The sequence below is a fragment of the Folsomia candida genome, unplaced genomic scaffold (assembly GCF_002217175.1).
Source record: "Folsomia candida strain VU population unplaced genomic scaffold, ASM221717v1 Fcan01_Sc008, whole genome shotgun sequence".
Classification (NCBI taxonomy): Eukaryota; Metazoa; Arthropoda; class Collembola; order Entomobryomorpha; family Isotomidae; genus Folsomia; species Folsomia candida.
In genome coordinates, this window is record NW_019091200.1 from 327,278 (window position 1) to 345,738 (window position 18,461).

At 39.5% G+C, this 18,461-nt stretch overlaps 4 protein-coding genes across 5 annotated transcripts; 1 reads left to right on the top strand and 3 right to left on the bottom strand.

Moving 5' to 3' along the window:
- Nucleotides 1-408: 408 nt before the first annotated feature.
- On the bottom strand, nucleotides 409-3,347 carry LOC118436477. The gene is made up of 7 exons (XM_035854644.1): nucleotides 2,869-3,347; nucleotides 2,643-2,739; nucleotides 2,299-2,514; nucleotides 2,061-2,237; nucleotides 1,925-2,000; nucleotides 1,621-1,863; nucleotides 409-1,553 (listed from the first exon to the last, which is right to left on the bottom strand). Exons 3-7 carry the CDS (start codon nucleotides 2,463-2,465, stop codon nucleotides 1,500-1,502), a joined length of 717 nt encoding a protein of 238 aa, XP_035710537.1. The 5' UTR covers nucleotides 2,466-2,514; nucleotides 2,643-2,739; nucleotides 2,869-3,347; the 3' UTR covers nucleotides 409-1,499.
- A 137-nt stretch (nucleotides 3,348-3,484) lies between these two features.
- On the bottom strand, nucleotides 3,485-6,827 carry LOC118436476. The gene is made up of 3 exons (XM_035854643.1): nucleotides 6,672-6,827; nucleotides 4,204-6,600; nucleotides 3,485-4,143 (listed from the first exon to the last, which is right to left on the bottom strand). Exons 2-3 carry the CDS (start codon nucleotides 5,260-5,262, stop codon nucleotides 3,886-3,888), a joined length of 1,317 nt encoding a protein of 438 aa, XP_035710536.1. The 5' UTR covers nucleotides 5,263-6,600; nucleotides 6,672-6,827; the 3' UTR covers nucleotides 3,485-3,885.
- Nucleotides 6,828-13,498: 6,671 nt separating this feature from the next.
- On the top strand, nucleotides 13,499-14,839 carry LOC110853121 (protein ALP1-like). The gene is made up of 3 exons (XM_022101362.1): nucleotides 13,499-13,683; nucleotides 13,742-13,855; nucleotides 13,915-14,839. Exons 1-3 carry the CDS (start codon nucleotides 13,499-13,501, stop codon nucleotides 14,837-14,839), a joined length of 1,224 nt encoding a protein of 407 aa, XP_021957054.1.
- Nucleotides 14,840-14,885: 46 nt separating this feature from the next.
- Nucleotides 14,886-18,354, bottom strand: LOC118436413. 2 transcript variants are annotated; one of them, XM_035854507.1, is made up of 3 exons: nucleotides 15,519-18,354; nucleotides 15,252-15,441; nucleotides 14,886-15,175 (listed from the first exon to the last, which is right to left on the bottom strand). In XM_035854507.1, exons 1-3 carry the CDS (start codon nucleotides 15,554-15,556, stop codon nucleotides 14,981-14,983), a joined length of 423 nt encoding a protein of 140 aa, XP_035710400.1. In that variant the 5' UTR covers nucleotides 15,557-18,354; the 3' UTR covers nucleotides 14,886-14,980. The 2 variants fall into 2 exon arrangements, 1 of the variants encoding a protein (XP_035710400.1); XR_004835433.1 differs by having other exon boundaries at nucleotides 14,891-15,175.
- Nucleotides 18,355-18,461: the final 107 nt, after the last annotated feature.

The window sequence follows — 18,461 nt, forward strand, 5'->3', positions numbered from 1 at the left end:
TCTTATGCCAATGCTAATTCTTATAGCCAACGCTAATTCTTATGGCCCACGCTAATTCTTATGGCCCATGCTAATTCTTATGGCCCATGCTAATCCTTATGGCCAATGCTAATTCTTATGGCCCACGCTAATTCTTATGGCCCACGAGCAGTTCCGTCGTTTGTAATTCGTCGTACTGTAGGCATGATTTGTAAGTCGGAACGCAGGAAAGTGTGCAAAAATATAGAGGAGAGCCGATCAGGGAATCGAACCCTGAACCTTTCGCATTCCGAGCGAACGCCTTAACCACTTGACAATCCACGCTTCTCCATATCTATGCCACTCTTTTCCCAACTCACAAATCATGCTACTTTCTTTCCCACAGTACTGTCCCAGGGCCTTTATCTTCACATGTAAACAAACACATCGGGGTGGGGTCCATCCAAAACAATGTGTATATAATTGGTCTCTTGACCGTGGTCAGAAACATTAGTTTAATATTATTGAAAAATTATTTACTACATATTTCTCATGAAGAAATACTGAGAATTAGATTGTTATCGTAATTTGATAACATCGTACCTGCAAAAGACATGGAGTTTTACCGTGTTTTAACGTCGCAGAGTCTTATACGTACAACACATGCAGAAGGCATGTGTTGTACGGGATTGGTAGTTATACGGCGCATGGATGATGTGACGTCAGCAGAGTTCGGCAAAACCTGCTTTCATTATATACCTTTATGGCAACTTTAGAACGAAATCGAATTTCGACATGCGGTTTTCGCCAACCTGTTTCTAATTTTTCAAGCACGGCCGAGTTCGAAGCTGGACATTGTAGATCATATGGTCATGGCGCCACGGTGATGAGATAAACCTGTCTAATTTTTTGTTTCCACAGTTTTAGACGTAGTTTTGGGCGGGGATTTCAAAAATCGCCATCATTTCGTCGTGTTACGACGCCAAAGTAATTCCGTCGAAATGAGGCAAACTGAGATTTTTACAAAAATTTAATATATACATGAAATACATTTAAATTTAGTGTTCCCGTGCTGTCGCAGGTTTGTCGACACCATGTCGAAAAATGGCGGGAACACTGGATTATGGATCTAAATTCGAAATTTAATTTTATTTGGAGTTGAATCTGGGAATGATGCAAATAGGCGAGTATGTAGACCTGATGAGAGCAAAAATTTAAAACATGTATGATGCATGATTCTCCAGAGTGGCTCGATATAAATGAAATGAGGGAACCTTAATTGTTTCATTATTTTTTTTAATAATTCAGATTTCAAAATTTCTTTGTTTTGTATCGCATTCTCAGAATTTTGCGTTGCTTGGGTACGTGGCCTTGCTGCAGTTTATTTAAAAACATTAACACTTCAGGGGGGTGTGAAGTGAATTTTCAAAAACTAATTATTTATAGTGTAAACACAGTATGTATAATGTATTATTTAATTTCAAATGTATTTAACTAACATTATAATAAATTATTACAAAAAAATCAAAATGAAATAAACTCTATTCTATCCTGAGTTCGTTATGTGGGCTTCTCACATGTGGAATAGTTGATGTCTAAAATACAAATTATAACATTTATTTGGTATCAAAAGCTTCCATAATGTTGTAAATACTTATGTACTTCATCATCGTCAGTGGAATGGACAAATAATTGGCGACGACTGGATGGGTCCTCTAGTGGTGTTTCCACTGCTGTCTCGATTTCCAATTCATCCTCATCCGTATAGCCATACATAGTGGAAAGTCTCATGTTCTCATAATCATGCACCATACTTTGAATTGTCATTGACTCTTCAAGATCGGGAAAAACTTCGTCATATTCGAAGTCTTCGTCGTCTTCGTCATCGATTTGGCCCGGGTTGATCTTAAATTAAGTTACAAATAATAAGAAAGTTATTGAGTCCGTGAAATGCAATGTGTCTTACAATTAATCTTTCCGTTGGAAGGGAGTCAATTAAGTCTTCATAAAATCGATCATTTGTCCAGTATTCTTCCCCTAACCTAGAGAAAGTAGTTTAACACAGTTACCTATTTCTATTTAATAAGCCTTTGTATGAACACCTTTTCACATGGTTGACATGTGCAATCCAATAACTGGTATTATAATTTCTCATAAATTCTTCTGCCGTCCTTTGCACTGTGGAAAGGTTTTGATCAAGATTATTTTTCCGGATATAATCCTTTGTATCCTTCCAAACATATTCTATTGCCGAGAGGTCGCAATTATACGGGGGTAATCTATTGAAATCTTTGAGTTATTACAATGCCAACGATCTATTACATATGTTTGCTACATTACCGAAGTATTTCGTGACCAGCTTCCTTTGCCAGCTTATCAATAACGTAGTATTTGTTTCCAACCTTCATCGACTTAATAATGTCCCAAAGTTCCCATTTTAGATATTGCTTCTCTGGTTTTATGGGGCCGCGGCTTGGATCCCAATGATTCGTTAGCCAGGTGTACATGACCCCCTTCTTGTCCCTGGAGACTGGTACCTCGGCAGATCCGTGATATCTATTTCAGCGACACAACAGTACAATGTAGTTAATATATTAAGCGCATAAACATTTAGATATATATATATATATATATTTATATCTAGTATATTTGTATAAAGATGAGTTTAAGTTATGATTCTTAACGGTGCATTGTCCACAATAATCAGGAAACTTCCTTTCCCTTCCAATGATGTTAACAATTTGCGAAACCAGGCGAGATAGGTAGGGCCATCTACGTTTTCTGAAAATATTATGTAACATTAAAATACGAAAAACTTGTAACATTAAAATACGAAAAAATCCATCTTCACCGCGCAATTTTTTAAATGTCGACAAAAAATAATTAGATATAACGTATTTTATTTCTTACCCGCGTTAAGCACGATTAGCCGAGGTCCTCTACCTAATTTATTTTGCTTAAATGTATATAGTTTTCTTTCCTGCCAGCTTCTGAATGTTCTTGGCACCCATGCTTTGCCAGTTCTGGCGTGGGGGTCCACCCAGGTTTCGTCTGCTTATTATTTATTAACTAAACCGACAAGGATCCTCTTTGGCTTCCAACCGTGCACGACGTGTCTCTCTCTCGCTCTGCAACTGGATTCTCTCTCTTCCATCTGGGTCGAGGGTGTGCCAGGGCAAGTGAAGTGTGTCCCAGGCTTTTCGCCCTGTGAGCCTCGTCCACTCACACCCCCAACTGCGTGCCTGGTGACACCCCCTGCCACACCCGTCCCAGCAACGACAAGCCGAGCCATCAGGCGAAGATGGATTCGCCGGACCAAGTGCACGGGAGGATCTACGCCATGGAGGACTCCCCCAGGTAGGTCATTGTTTGGTATATCGGGGTGGTGACCGTGGGGGCGGTTGGTAGAAGAGTGGGGACGGGGTCGTGCATGGCGGTGGGCAGTGTAGTCGGGCCTACGGGGGTCCCATGGCCCGGTTGTGCTGTGAGGGGTGAAGGGGCAAGTGGGTAGTGTCGCTCGGCCCTGGTCACACTGTGTGACCGTGAAGGGGACACGTAGCCCGTGCCCGTGAGGGCGCTAAGGTATTTCGTGGTCCGTGGACGCCCCGCCCAACAACCTTCACTCACCTTGCTTCCGCCGTCACGACGCCGTCCTCATTTGGATATCAGCAGTTCCTCGCGGAATCTGCCTATGATCCCTATCACTCATTTGTCCTGCCTGGGTGATGTAGTCAGAGCCGAATGGACCTCTGGGTCACATTCCCAGAGGTGATAGTGTTTTCCTGGCTCTACACCATAGCCAGGTTTTCCCACTATTCCTCTGACTACTTTACTTTACTTACATTTACATATCTAGCTCTGTAATTTCTATTGATGAGGGCTCATGGCCATATCAAATGCTAATAAATTGAATATTGAAATATTGAACTAAACCGACAAAAACAATATTTTTATATAAATATACGGAACTAGTACGCACCTGTGTATATAATTTTTTTTGTTGGGGTCCCTTTCGTTTTCTCGTAGACGTTTAAGAAACCGACCTCGCCATCGAATTATATCTTCTCTTTGTAGAATTGCAACTCGGAGATCAACTGTGCCAAATTTATACCCAATTTTGTGCATCAGCTTTCTAAACGTATACAACGAGCACTTAAATCTCGTTATTGGCTCAGACGATGTTCTCTAGAATAATAGTACTTGGATGTAAACTTATTCCTGGTTAAAAAAAACTATTTTTTGTACCTCTAAAACATCGTCGTCATCCTTCATCCGCGCCATAAACTCGTTATAAATTTCTTCCAGAAATGCGACGCGATTATTCTGAAAGTGTTTCTGTATCATGCCTTTTAGTATATCTAGTTTGAATTGGTCCAGCAATTTAAAAGTCCTCATTTCTCGTGGTCGTTTCTTTCCAGGTGTCTGTATTTGAACGTTGTTGGGGTGTGCTACAACGACCCTTGACACCGTCCAGAGTTTGACATTTGTGGCTAATGAAGCTAATTTCGAGGGCGATCCCACGAGTAGCTCTGAATTAGCTGTCGCCCTGTCAAAAAAGTATTTCACGTTGATAATAATCTGCTGAGCTGTTGATTGTAATGCCCGGCCACGAAAATTGAATGGGCTTTGAAATGACACCGGAGTATCTCTGGGACAATTATTCTCGGCTGATGGTGTTGGCGTTGCAACAACAAAGTCATTCATTTGCATAGAAAGCATCGTCGAGCTACACCTACTGAGACTTTGATATGGCTTAACTGCTCCTTCGACATCAGGTATAGGGTATATAAGGTTATCTTCTCCAACAAGGCTTTCTACAATTGCCCATTTCAAGAACATACCACATTCGTCGAAATTGCATGGCTGACCAATTAGTAAAGAGTCCTGGGGATACTTTGAAAGACCTTCATGATCTTCTGTCAAAGGTTTTGGCTCGTAAACTCCATTGTTGTTGATTGGCAGCCAGAATTTTCTGGCTGTTGGTATGTGTTTCATGTAACTAGGAATATAAATTAGAATGACAAAAATTGTTCTCGATTGGGCGGACGGAATAGCTAAATTATACTGGTCCGCAAACATTCCTCTGGAAATTTGTTGATTCGTTTGAGTACCTCCACCACCCACAACAAAATATTTGCGGGTAACCTGATTTCCGCTAGAAGTGGTCTCCACAACTTCTACGAGTTCTTTGTTGGAGTGGTCAATCGTCCCGATAATTTTTGGAATATCGCCACTTTCTAGAAAGATGGTCAAAAATCCAGAAAGGTTCTTGTGCTTCGAACGCCTTTTGGATGGGCACAACATTTCATATTCAAGGAAAGATTGTTGAGCACTAGTTTCAGTGACTAATTCTGATAGAAACAAACGACATTTCCCAAAAGCTGCAGGTGGTTGTGGATATTCTAGGGTTGTTTTGCTCAGTAATTGACCATCTATCTCAAAACCACCTCTTCTGGGTATCTCTGGAGTCTGCAGGTGTCATCCCCGTGGTGTCATCATCGGTGGATTCAGGTTGAGGGCCACTTGCTTCTTCAGCGTTACCGCTGTCAGCACAAACGCGGGTGTCGATTGGTTGGCTGGTGGTCGTGTGTATATTCGACGTAGACACTGGAATATTACTCTCCGCATTTATCGGTAATGATCCATTGTGCAATAGTGTAAATAAAAAAATTAACTTGGTTCAATCGTACAAACTACACAACGAGTTACCAAATAGAACGAAGGAAATGACGGATATAACTCAGCAGTGGGACAGACTCCTTGCCACAAGTCGGTAACAAGTTGCATCCATTGTTTCTCCAGATCGGCACCCCTACTTGTTGAGATACCTTCGTCCTCGAACGATGAAAATCTTGCGAAGAATAACGTCAGGCTAGGGAAGAACTCGAACGGAATGTAGTACAGTGAAGATGTATATCTCTTATCCACTGTTGATTCAAAAATAGACTTGCTTTTCATTACTAATGAAAATAAAATAAATAAATCCGGTCTCAATTTTTGGACTTTTTCAAGCAATTCGTTGTCCATGTAGACTTTGAGGCTTATAATACGTCCTTCCTCGATGTCCTTCAGGGGCAAATAAGCCCTTTTCTCTGATGAAACTTTCATTCGAGCCGGGAAAAGTAAAAAATTGGTTTATCTGGGAGGTGATTGTAGAGTTGTCGACATGCATAAAAGGATACATGTTGCTGATGCTGGTGGAAATGGTCGACCCATAATGGGCCTGACGATACCCATGAATTTCTTGGGCCCATGCATCATGTTGAGACATGTTCTTTGTGATTCCAGATTTCCTTAGTAAAGTAAAATCTATGCTTTGTGTTTCGTAATAAAAGCAATTGGTTGAGTTACATACTGCTATTGTGGAGCAGTCGGATAGATGAGCTAAAACTCTTTTTGAATATATGAAATTGGTGGTGATATTTTTCTGGTGGCAATAGTGCGATCGAATTACTTTTTCGTAGAATGCCGACAATTGTGTTCCAAGCAAATTGTAGCTTCGTTTCCAAGCAAATGGGAAATTTAAATCTGGGGTCTGACCTTGCTCATCCAAAAACGAGTTCCACTCTGGGGGAGTGTTGAATGGGTCGTTGATACCAAAAGCCGCATATCCCTGGTATAATGCCGCATTGACAGAAGCATCTAATTAATTAATTTTTATTATAAGACCAGTTGGTTCGTAAAGAAATTGTGTTATAAATTATACAGCTTACAAAACATCACGAACACGGCATTCAGATCTGGGATAAAAAAGGGACGGTCGTTCCAAATATATTGTGACGTGGTTCCATTTTGGAACACGGTGTGCATTGTGACAGGGTAAACCATTTTCTGTAGTAAAGTCAAGACTTGAATGAATGCAGGATTGTCCTCGGAGCTACTATTTATATGACTCGAATGGGGCCTCAGAGGTAATTTTAATTACTAATTTGCAGGTGTTCAACGCAATATTAAATGCTTGTGCAAACTATTGTTTTTAAAGTGCTCCAACTGTGCGTCATTCGTTGAGTTATGAAACATTAATCCATTGTTTCGACGCAGGTGCTTATCATAGTTGACTGATAAGCCACCCAGATAACCATAATTCACTTTTTAATTATTTTCATCGCGTACCGTGCTGCTGGTGTAATACCATATGTGTGGTATGACAGTGTAGCAGGTTTGCCTTCATTTATATCGAGCCACTTTGGATAATCATGCATAACGCATATTTTACATGTTTGTTCTCAACAGGTCTACGTACTCGCATATTTGCATTATTCCCACATTCAACTCCAACTCAAATTAAATGTGGAATTTAGATGTATAATCGCATAGCACCATAGTCCAGTGTTCCCGCCAGTTTTCGACATGGTGTAGACAAAACCTGTAACAACGCGGGGACACTTAATTTAGCTATATTTCATCTATAGATTAAATTTTTGTAAAAATCTCAGTTTGCCTCGACGTAGGATTACTTTGAGGTCGTCACACGTCGAAATGATGGCGATTTTTGAAATCCCCGCCCAAAACTACGTCTAAAACTGTGGAAACAAAAAATTAGACACGTTTGACCGTTTATGTCATCACTGTGGCGCCATGACCATATGATCTACAATGTCCAGCTTCGAACTCGGCCGTGCTTGAAAAATTAGAAACAGGTTGGCGAAAACCGCATGTCGAAATTCGATTTCGTTCTAAAGTTGCCATAAAGGTATATAATGAAAGCAGGTTTTGCCGAACTCTGCTGACGTCACATCATCCATGCGCCGTATAACTACCAATCCCGTACAACACATGCCTTCTGCATGTGTTGTACGTATAAGACTCTGCGACGTTAAAACACGGTAAAACTCCATGTCTTTTGCAGGTACGATGTTATCAAATTACGATAACAATCTAATTCTCAGTATTTCTTCATGAGAAATATGTAGTAAATAATTTTTCAATAATATTAAACTAATGTTTCTGACCACGGTCAAGAGACCAATTATATACACATTGTTTTGGATGGACCCCACCCCGATGTGTTTGTTTACATGTGAAGATAAAGGCCCTGGGACAGTACGAGCACTACAATGAGCAAAAGTGCAGACGATGTTAGGTTTCACATTCCAAGCATTTTGAGGTCAGAATCCCAATACAGTAATCATGATGATTGTGCACCCTAAGCAACCGAAAGAAATGATGCATGTCAGGTTCCATGTGTGCGACCGGGCGTCCCCAAAGACCCGATGGTTCCCAACGGATAATTCTTTGGGCGACCCCTCTAGGTTGAGGTGTAGAAGGCAAGGCGTCCCTATCCCCGCCACACCCTAAAATTCACTGGAGTTTGGTTCAACGGCAGCCAGGGAAGATTGACATAATACAACGTACAATAATATTCATCCCAATGCAACAATAACGTTCTAGTACAATTTCAAAGATTCGTGTAAAAATATTCAACGTAGCTTTCCATGGGATAAATTTCTCACCAAAATATGTTTCGTGTCCAATATTTTGTAACAAAGTTGCTTAACAATTTCAAATGTCACTATTTAGTAGTATATGATCGACAAGATCACATTTCCAAAATTCCAAAATAGTGGGGGAACTCGACGTCAACGGCAATTTGTGTGAATTAGTCAAAAATTTTCAGGTCGAAGTTGAAAAGTCGGCGATTTTTTCCCTTTGAAAGGATCCTCCGCTGGGTAAGAATCGCACATTTTTTCTGAGGTGAGGAAAGTAACCAAGGGCTACCCTCACGACAGAAAAGCGCATGGTTACGGCGAAGCCAAGGTATGCTTTCAAGACAGGGTCCTAAAACTTCCGCCACGGCCACAGCTCGAACGGTTACATTTAGTGAAAAATTGTTGAAACAAAAAAATCAGACAATTACGAAATCTAGTGTCTTTTCATCTTTCTCGTGACGAAAGTGTAATATTACAAGAATTTTAGGATCTTCGCAACTTTAAAATGAGCCGGAAATTCAATTTTGCCATACAATGATCGTGCCAGCTATTGATTTTATTGTGCGGGCACTGATTACGCACCATTTAAGATACGTTCGAGCAAAATCGGTTGAAATTTTTTTTTTTTTTTTTTTTCTTCAAAAATGATAATTTTATTAACATAAACATTGATAAACTATGAAATACACTTAGTTGGCTTGGGGAGTAGAGGAAAAACCCGATGTTGGTGGGTTGGGAAAACCTTTACTTGATCCGAATAGGCGTCCGAGATCACCATTCGGCCCCTTACATGATTTTTGTAAATAAAACGACCTATCATTTAAAATATAAAATAATTCTTCTAATCCTCGTTGACTGGGGACAGCTCCCATGATTGATGCCGCATTCCCGCGTTGAACTGCCAAACTGATCCGTTGAATGAGAAATGTTGTTGACATTGGTCCAGTGACATCCTTCATCCTCCTCCCAACATCTTGGATGAACTTCAACCCTTCCGTCCCCCATACTCCTGATGTCTCGACGGCCACCGGAACAAAACCTACAGTGTGCAGTGTTTATATAGCCCGAGACAGGGACAGAGTCCACTTCTAACTGTTTGCCAAGTGACCGGTACCAACTACTAATAGTTGGTATTATGAGAAAATTTTTGATGATTGCGAATGATTCGCAATAGTCGCTACAAAATTGCAGCTTCTTTAACCAATTCCAAAAACCCCACTGGGTCCTCCTGGAAAAAAAACTTTAAAATTTACTTCACATTTATTAAGCTGATCTTACCCTGCAGGATCACGCCAACTTTTAGTCGTCTACGTCCGTTCTCTAAACCAGTGGGGGTGACCAGTGTGTGCAAAAAGTCAGTCTTTTTGCTATTTGTTCATGCCTTTTTGCCTTTTTGCGTGCCTTTTTGAACTGTATAAAAAACGCAATGAATAACTTTCACTTTAATTTTATTTCTTCTCATCTCGCCAATTCAAGTATGACCAATTTCCTGAATTTCAGCTACGAATTTTTAAAATATCGAAACGGTATGGGTCACCCTCTAGGTTACTCTGGTTCCACTTTGTTCGCTTTTAACTTCATATACTGTTGTTAAGTATATCTGTGGTGCCACGTCGACCGCTTTGGATCATCCATAAAAAGGTCTAACACATAGCGCGTCACAAAAAGAAATTCAAACTTTGCCAGTCACTCGTGGAAGAGCATGGTTTGTTACTGTGAACTTGGTAGACACTTGAATAAAGCATAATCAATCAATCAATCAATCAATCAGAATTTAGAAAATATTAATAGAAAATTATTTTTCCTATAAAATTTTTCGATATCTGACCTCTGTGACCTGTTTTTTAGGACTACACTAAATATTATTTTACACCACTTTATTTTTATTTTGACGCACAAATTATTCAATTTCCTAAATTTCAGACACGAATTTGTATAAGTTGTACGTCAAAATAAAAATAAAGTGGTGTAAAATAATATTTAGTGTAGTCCTCCGCGCTCCCAACCGAATCGCCTTGTTTCCTCCGCCAGCCCGAAATCTAGTTCCACCGAAATCCCTACTTTTCTGCATTGTTTGTTGTGTTAAAATTTCAAAAAAATGGCAGAAATATTTTACACAATGTCAACTTTCAATTCCCAGCAGATTAAACCCGATCTCTCGCTAAATTCGATTAAAATCCTTATCCACTTATTGTGCACGCAGACAAACAAACGTATTTCAAATTAATGAGTTTCACCCCTAAAAAACAGGTCACAGAGGTCAGATATCGAAAAATTTTATAGGAAAAATAATTTTCTATTAATATTTTCTAAATTCTGGCAAAGTTTGAATTTCTTTTTGTGACGCGCTATGTGTTAGACCTTTTTATGGATGATCCAAAGCGGTCGACGTGGCACCACAGATATACTTAACAACAGTACTTCCATACGAAACCATTAAGTATCACCGTACCGAATTTCATCTTTTTAATACAATTTATAAAAATCGGTAGGGGCCACCCCCTAGGGTCGCTCCACATAAAAATTTCACTAATTTCACTTCATATTATTCCATTAGGAGCTATTAGAAACGGCAATGGCAAATTTCAGCTCAATTAAATGGTTTTCAAAAATCTGTATGGGTCACCCTCTCGGGTCCCTCCAGATAAAAAATTTGACCAATTTCATTTCATGTTCTTCCTTAAACCCCATACGCAATCTATCTACCAAATTTCAACTCGATATGACGATTTTGACAAATCAGTATGGATCACCCCCTCGGGTCTTTCAAAATGAAATTTTTTCCAACTTGAATTCATACTCTTTCACTAGACATCATTAGCAACCTCAGTGTCAAATTTCTGCCTTCTATGACGATTTTGAAATTTTGATGCATAATACCCCACCCACCTATATGACCCCCACTGGTCAACCACTTGACCGATTTCGCCCATCTTCGAACTTAACTCCTCATTTGCCCCATACTACACGTGTACCAAATTTCAAGTCGATAGGATGAGTTTAACGAGAGTTATCGTAAGACGGACAGACGGACGGACGGACGGACGGACATGATGGTTCCATAAGCCCTGACTCGGGCTAAAAATATATTGTTTTTCAAGTTCAGAGTAAAGTTTGTCTTTTTTGCTGTCGGCTAGTTTTGCTGCTGTGCCAGCATGTCTAAGTGTGTGAGAGAGATAAGAGGGGGCAAAAGTGTCTGTACATGTAAAGTCCCATATTAATGAGCGCCCTTGTTTATATGGTATTAATGTAAGACCATCCGGTCTTTTTCCATCTGTTCTACTACCACCTAGTGGTTCCCTAATGCTTGGCATGTCTGCAGAAATTAAAGCTCTCTTTATAATGTCGTTACATTGTGTATGTCGAGAGTGCCTGCCAGCACTTTTTTTACATGAAAGGCCATGTAATCCTAGTTCATCTATTTGTGTACCACAAACACATTTATGGGGGAAACACAATTTTAAACCTAACCTCAAACCAATTGCAATCCTAAAGGAATTATCGTCTAAAAGTGTGCCTAAATTTCTGGATGGTAAAGCTTGCAACCATGCACCTGACTCTTTTGACCGAGATGCCAAAATCCTAGCGGTATTAATTGGGGTGGTGGATAGTTCCAGGATACGTGAAGAAAAGTGATTGAAAATTGGAATTTCCCAGGATGATTGAAGAGAAGTAATTGTACTGCGAGGTAATTCATCACAACTAAATGATTTCCACAAATCCTCTGCCTCGGTCACAAGTGAATCGGACAAAGCAGTGACATACGAGGGCAAAATTAAAGAAACCAAGTCAGTGGTGGCAAATGAAGATGAAAGGAAACATGGAGTTGCTAATGTTTTCGATTGTCTAATTCCTAAACCACCTAATTTAACTGGCAAAGCAATTTCTTCTAGAGATAGAGGATTAATTTGGCAATTTGTAATTTGCTCTAAAGCATCATGGAGCAAAGAATCAAACTCTTCTAGTAAATATGGAGATTTAAAAATTGGGGCTGCCCTCAGTAGGTAAACTAAACGTGGAATAGCTAAAGAATGCTTCAATAGATAATACGCAATATGGCTTGGAATAGAGGGCAATCGATCTACCATATTAGAAAACGCGTTAATCTTCTTGCGGAAAACGTGTTCTATGGATTCGTATGTTAAAGGTGCACCTAAAAGTTCAGCATTTTCCTGGGTCATACAAGAAATACCTGGTGCAACTGATTGGAAAGATTCTAGTATACGTTGCGTGTTAGTTTGAGGACCTAAAACTGAAACCTCACATTTATCAAAGTTTAATTCTAAACCTACTTCATTTGCACACGAGATAATATGTTTGAAATCGTCTAAAACTGTAGTAGGATCGCCACCTAATGTACCATCATCCAAGTACCACATATTAAATTCTGACCCTAAATTTGAAACGACTGGATGTAGAATCAAACAAAAAAGTGGTGGACCTAACGGATCCCCTTGTTGAACACCTCTACATGATTCAATTAATGAAGAATCCCAGACAAGGCTGAATGAGAATCTATAGCACTGATTAATATAAGGATACAAGGTTGGTACAAGTTCGTGAACGGATGAAACCAATTTCCCTCTATCCACCATATTAAAAGCATTTTTGAAATCTATTTTAAGAAAGGCTGTGGGTGACTTATGTAAAAAGGAAAAGAATCTACGGGCAGCGTGTGCTCCTGCTTCAGCACCATTTTTTACATTGAAACCTACTTGGACTGGACTAAAATAATCCTGAAAGACATGATTCATGACCTTGACACAAATTTTTGAAACTATTCTACGATAAGTGCAACCTACTGCAATAGCTCTAATACCACCTGATTTCTTTTTAAGGGCCGTCAGACTTGCACCATAAATGAAAGGACAAATATCTAAAGGAACTTTTCCTGCTAACATAAAATTGCAAAATTTTGTATGGTTTATGCTTAACGTCCTCGTTACATAACGTCGCCATAGCGTTAGCGTTCCTTCCTTCATAACGGGTTTACACTTTCTGTAGTTTTTACGATCGGTTTCTCTCAACGCTAGTTTTAGCTATCGGTCATCGAAGGGAAAGTAAAAACCCGTAAAAAATCATAGCCATTTCATAATCTCACAAAAACAATTATGCCGGCTCCCGATCGACGTTTGATTACCAAAATCTTGATTCTCCGGAGACTTCGAAGAAAATTGAAGCGAAAAGTGCGAGCTGCTTCAATCCGGCCTATGTTCTGGAATCGAGTGGACCAGGGAGACATCATTTTAATGAAAGAATTGCGTGAAGACCCTCATTATCATCACCGTTACTTCCGGTAAAATGCATATACAAAGTTGTTTCTCAATATATCAAACTTTTAATACATTTCACAGGATGAATATGGAAAACTTTGATGAGATTTTGATGCTGATTACTGGGGAAATTACAGGAAAAATGACCCATAGCCGACCTATTTCTGTCGAAGAGAAACTTGGGATAACTTTAAGGTAATAATTTGATATCAAATATAGTTAAGTGCTGAGTGAAAATGACCTCTATCTACTAGATTTCTTGCCACCGGAGCTTCCCAAATCTCTCTCTCCTTCAGTTATCGAATATCACCATCAGCAGTTTCGAAGATTCTACGAGAAGTTTTGCAAGCAATAGTGAAAATATTCGGCCACATTCATCTACCACCACCGACAACTGATCAATGGATAACCAATGAGATTGGCTTCCGAACTCGGTGGAATTTTCCAAATTGCGTTGGTGCTGTAGACGGGAAACACTGCAGAATTCAAGCACCAAATTTTTCGGGGTCCACTTACCACAATTATAAAGGCTTCTTCTCCATTGTTCTCATGGCTGTTGTCGACCATAAATACAAATTTTCTGCTGTGGATATTGGAGCCTCGGGTTCGCAGTCAGATGGAGGCGTATTTGGACGATCGGAAATAGGAAAGAGGCATGAAAATGGAAAATTGGGGCTACCAGAGCCAAAAATAGTTGGACCTCACCTCCAACCCCATGTTATCGTAGCTGATGACGCTTTTGCTTTAAAGCCTTACATGATGAAGCCATTCCCAGGAAAATTTCTCACCCTGGAGCGTCGTATTTACAATTACCGTCTTTCTCGAGCGAGAAATGTGTCGGAGAATGCATTCGGGATGTTAGCTGCTAGATGGAGGATATTTCACACGCCAATAGTTGCATCACTTGACTTAACCAGGCTCGTAATCCATGCCGCAGTAATTCTCCACAATTTGCTTATTGATAAGCAAGATATGAATACGATAACGGCGGATTCAGATGATGGGAACACCACGGGAAATTGGAGGGAGACTACCACTGGGGACACGGGAATGATCTCTTTGCGGCAACAAGGCAGCAATAACCGGCGTCTAGAAGCTGTACTTGTACGGGACAGATTTTTAGAATATTTTAACAGTAATGAGGGTAGTGTTTCATGGCAAATGTCAAGAATTTCATAATTTATCTGTTAAAATGCCTAATTTAATATGATTTTTGCAAATAAAATCTCGTTCATGAAAAACAAAGGATTTATTTACTGCAACTTTTGAATAACAAGCCAGAATTATTTAAAACCATTTTAATGACTTAAAGCTGTATAATTACGCAAGAAGTTCTATTTCTGCATCAAGCACTGCATCATTGATTTTGCGCTGAAGATTGAGAAATACTTTCCGGTCTAAATCTGCAATTCTCCGCAGTTTTGGGGCCAACATTTTTCCGAAGCTGTCGTGTTCATCATCGTTTGATTTGAGCAAATCCAGCATCTCTTTGTCAAATGCGTCCAATTTTCGTTTCTACGAATTAAATCAGAGTAATTGATATTATTTATAATTGTTGTCTAAATATAAATGATTCTTCTCGTTCAAATACCTTCGATGGTAAAGCTGGTTGTGACCGTGGTACAAGTACAGAAGTCGTCGCTGTCTCCTCTTCAATTGAGAGTGGGTCAAAATCTTCGGGGAGCTTATCCACGTCAATCACTTCAATCTGGATCTCCGACCCCGGTCCATGCATATCCACAAACGAAGAATCATCTTCAGTCACGAGATTGGACACGGTACTGTTTGTTTAGAGATAGTTTCATTACCAAAATTATTTAACCAACTCATTACTCAATTAAATATAAACTACTATTACCTTTCATCCGGGTCAACAATGTCACGGATGAAACGCATTGCTCCTTCATGCCTTTTTAGAGTTAATACAAGTGAGAATATAGACTCTGCAGTAAAACAAACTGACCTGTCTTTCCTAGTAGCTTTCCAATTTCCTCCCACATCACCGCACGAGTGTTTCTATTTTTGTATGCAGGATCCTTCTTGTCGTACAGTGCTGGACGTTGCTGAACTAGAAGAATTAATTTTTCTTCCAGATCCAGTGGAGATTTGGGCGCAGATATCACTTTTGTAGTCATTTTGTAAAATTTTGAAATCGCAAATGGAAATATTTATAAAATTGTAATGGTTTCTAAAAATTTCCTTGCTCCTTCATCCGTGTAAAAGTTGAACTCTGTTCAACTTTCATGGTGATCGTGAAGGTGCCGTGAAATGAAGGAGGAAACAATGCATAAACCCGCATGGCGAATTGCATAGCGACCGCTATGGCGACGCGAATGTAACGAGGACGGGAACTAAAAAACCCGTCGGTTATCAATTCTCTAAGAGATCGCTACAATTAATCAGAAAGCATAAACGCACCTTAAAAGTTCAGCATTTTCCTGGGTCATACAAGAAATACCTGGTGCAACTGATTGGAAAGATTCTAGTATACGTTGCGTGTTAGTTTGAGGACCTAAAACTGAAACCTCACATTTATCAAAGTTTAATTCTAAACCTACTTCATTTGCACACGAGATAATATGTTTGAAATCGTCTAAAACTGTAGTAGGATCGCCACCTAATGTACCATCATCCAAGTACCACATATTAAATTCTGACCCTAAATTTGAAACGACTGGATGTAGAATCAAACAAAAAAGTGGTGGACCTAACGGATCCCCTTGTTGAACACCTCTACATGATTCAATTAATGAAGAATCCCAGACAAGGCTGAATGAGAATCTATAGCACTGATTAATATAAGGATACAAGGTTGGTACAAGTTCGTGAACGGATGAAACCAATTTCCCTCTATCCACCATATTAAAAGCATTTTTGAAATCTATTTTAAGAAAGGCTGTGGGTGACTTATGTAAAAAGGAAAAGAATCTACGGGCAGCGTGTGCTCCTGCTTCAGCACCATTTTTTACATTGAAACCTACTTGGACTGGACTAAAATAATCCTGAAAGACATGATTCATGACCTTGACACAAATTTTTGAAACTATTCTACGATAAGTGCAACCTACTGCAATAGCTCTAATACCACCTGATTTCTTTTTAAGGGCCGTCAGACTTGCACCATAAATGAAAGGACAAATATCTAAAGGAACTTTTCCTGCTAACATAAAATTGCAAAATTTTGTCATAGATTCTAACAATTGAGTTCCTACGTCACCAGTATGTTGTGAAACTAAATCTTTCAGAATTTGTGGTCGTAATGCATCTAAACCCCCTGCTGAACCACTAGGAAATGAGAATATTGCTGAGATAACCTGTTCTACTGTCGTTGTAAAAGGTGGAATGTTAGGCTCATCTAAAACAGTAAAATTATCTAAAGGTTGTGGTGGGTGCTTTTCTACAAGTGTTTCAAGAGTTTCTGAAGAATTTGGGGCGATAATATCATCTGAAGTTAAAAGCCGAATTGCACCACGAATATTTCCTTCGGATACTTTAGATATGACTTTTGGCCCAATGTCCTTGATGGTGTTACCTGGTTTATCATGGGCTGAATTTTTGGAAGAGAGAGTAATGAGATAATCCTGATATGTATTTTTGTCCAAAGATTCAAATATGGATAAGTTGTTTCGGATTTTGCTATTAAGGCTTTGACCATTTTTAATATTTGCCTTTGATTCACATTGCAATGTAATATATGGAAAGGTCAAAAGAAGATGCCATGCCTCTGGAGTGTTTTCACTTATACATTTATCTACGGCGGATTTCAGAACTTGGGCTACAGGGATCCTACAGGCCTTTGGACATTGTTTAAGAGTAGGACAATTTTGCCTAAGAGATGAAATGATAGTTTGGAAATCAAAAACCGAGTCAGCACTGTGTTCTGATTTAAACTGAATCCCTACGTAATGATACTTCGAAGTGCCATGAAGTTCTGTCCTAATTCGTTTGGTCCTAATGTTTGAAAATGAATTTTTTATCAATTTACCCATTTCTGCATCGTTAATGGGTTTAAAAATGCCTAAGGAGTCTCGTCTATAAGCGTCATGTAATATAGCTTTCTCAATTACCCCCCGGGTACTATGTGGTTATTTAGCCATTCTAATGTAAGGGATGTGCATGTTTCCTTGCTAGATATAAAATTTGAAAGTGGTGTACTTAATGTAGAAATTGGTTGTGATGCACGTGGATTTGTAAAGGTGATTGACTGTGTGAGTTGAATATGTGTGCCTAGATAAGATTGATTTGCTGGCGACGATGTGTTTGAGTTTATTTGGGGGCCTATTTGTGTATCTATTTGGGGACAGTTTGCGCAGAACCAGTCACCTTCAGGAATGGCCTGCAAGAAAAGACAAGAGGTGTGATACCACAAAAGACATGCAGAACATTCTATCCACTCATCTGTTCCAGCAGATGACGGTCCTGGGCAGCCCGAAACCGGACAGAAAAGGTCATCGTAAACGGGATTTAAACCCTCGGTGGTATGGGGGAGTGGTTGGGAGGATGTGGGAGGAGGAAGTTTTCTTGGTTTGGTCCTCTTCTTCTGCTTCTTCCTCTTCTTTCCAGGATGTGGTAGTAGTTGGTCAATATTAAATTTTAAAATTTGTTCAATGCTCTTGTTTAAAAGTTTTTAGTCGCACCCTCACCGAGGAATGCTGTTTTTTAAATGTAGTTTTATTCAACTTTGACTTCAAATATTTTGAACCATTCCCACCATCGCACAAGCTGCCTCAAGAAACGTTGGTTGTATTGACTTGGACCACATAATTTTAAAATTTCAACCAAATCGGATGGTTACACTTCA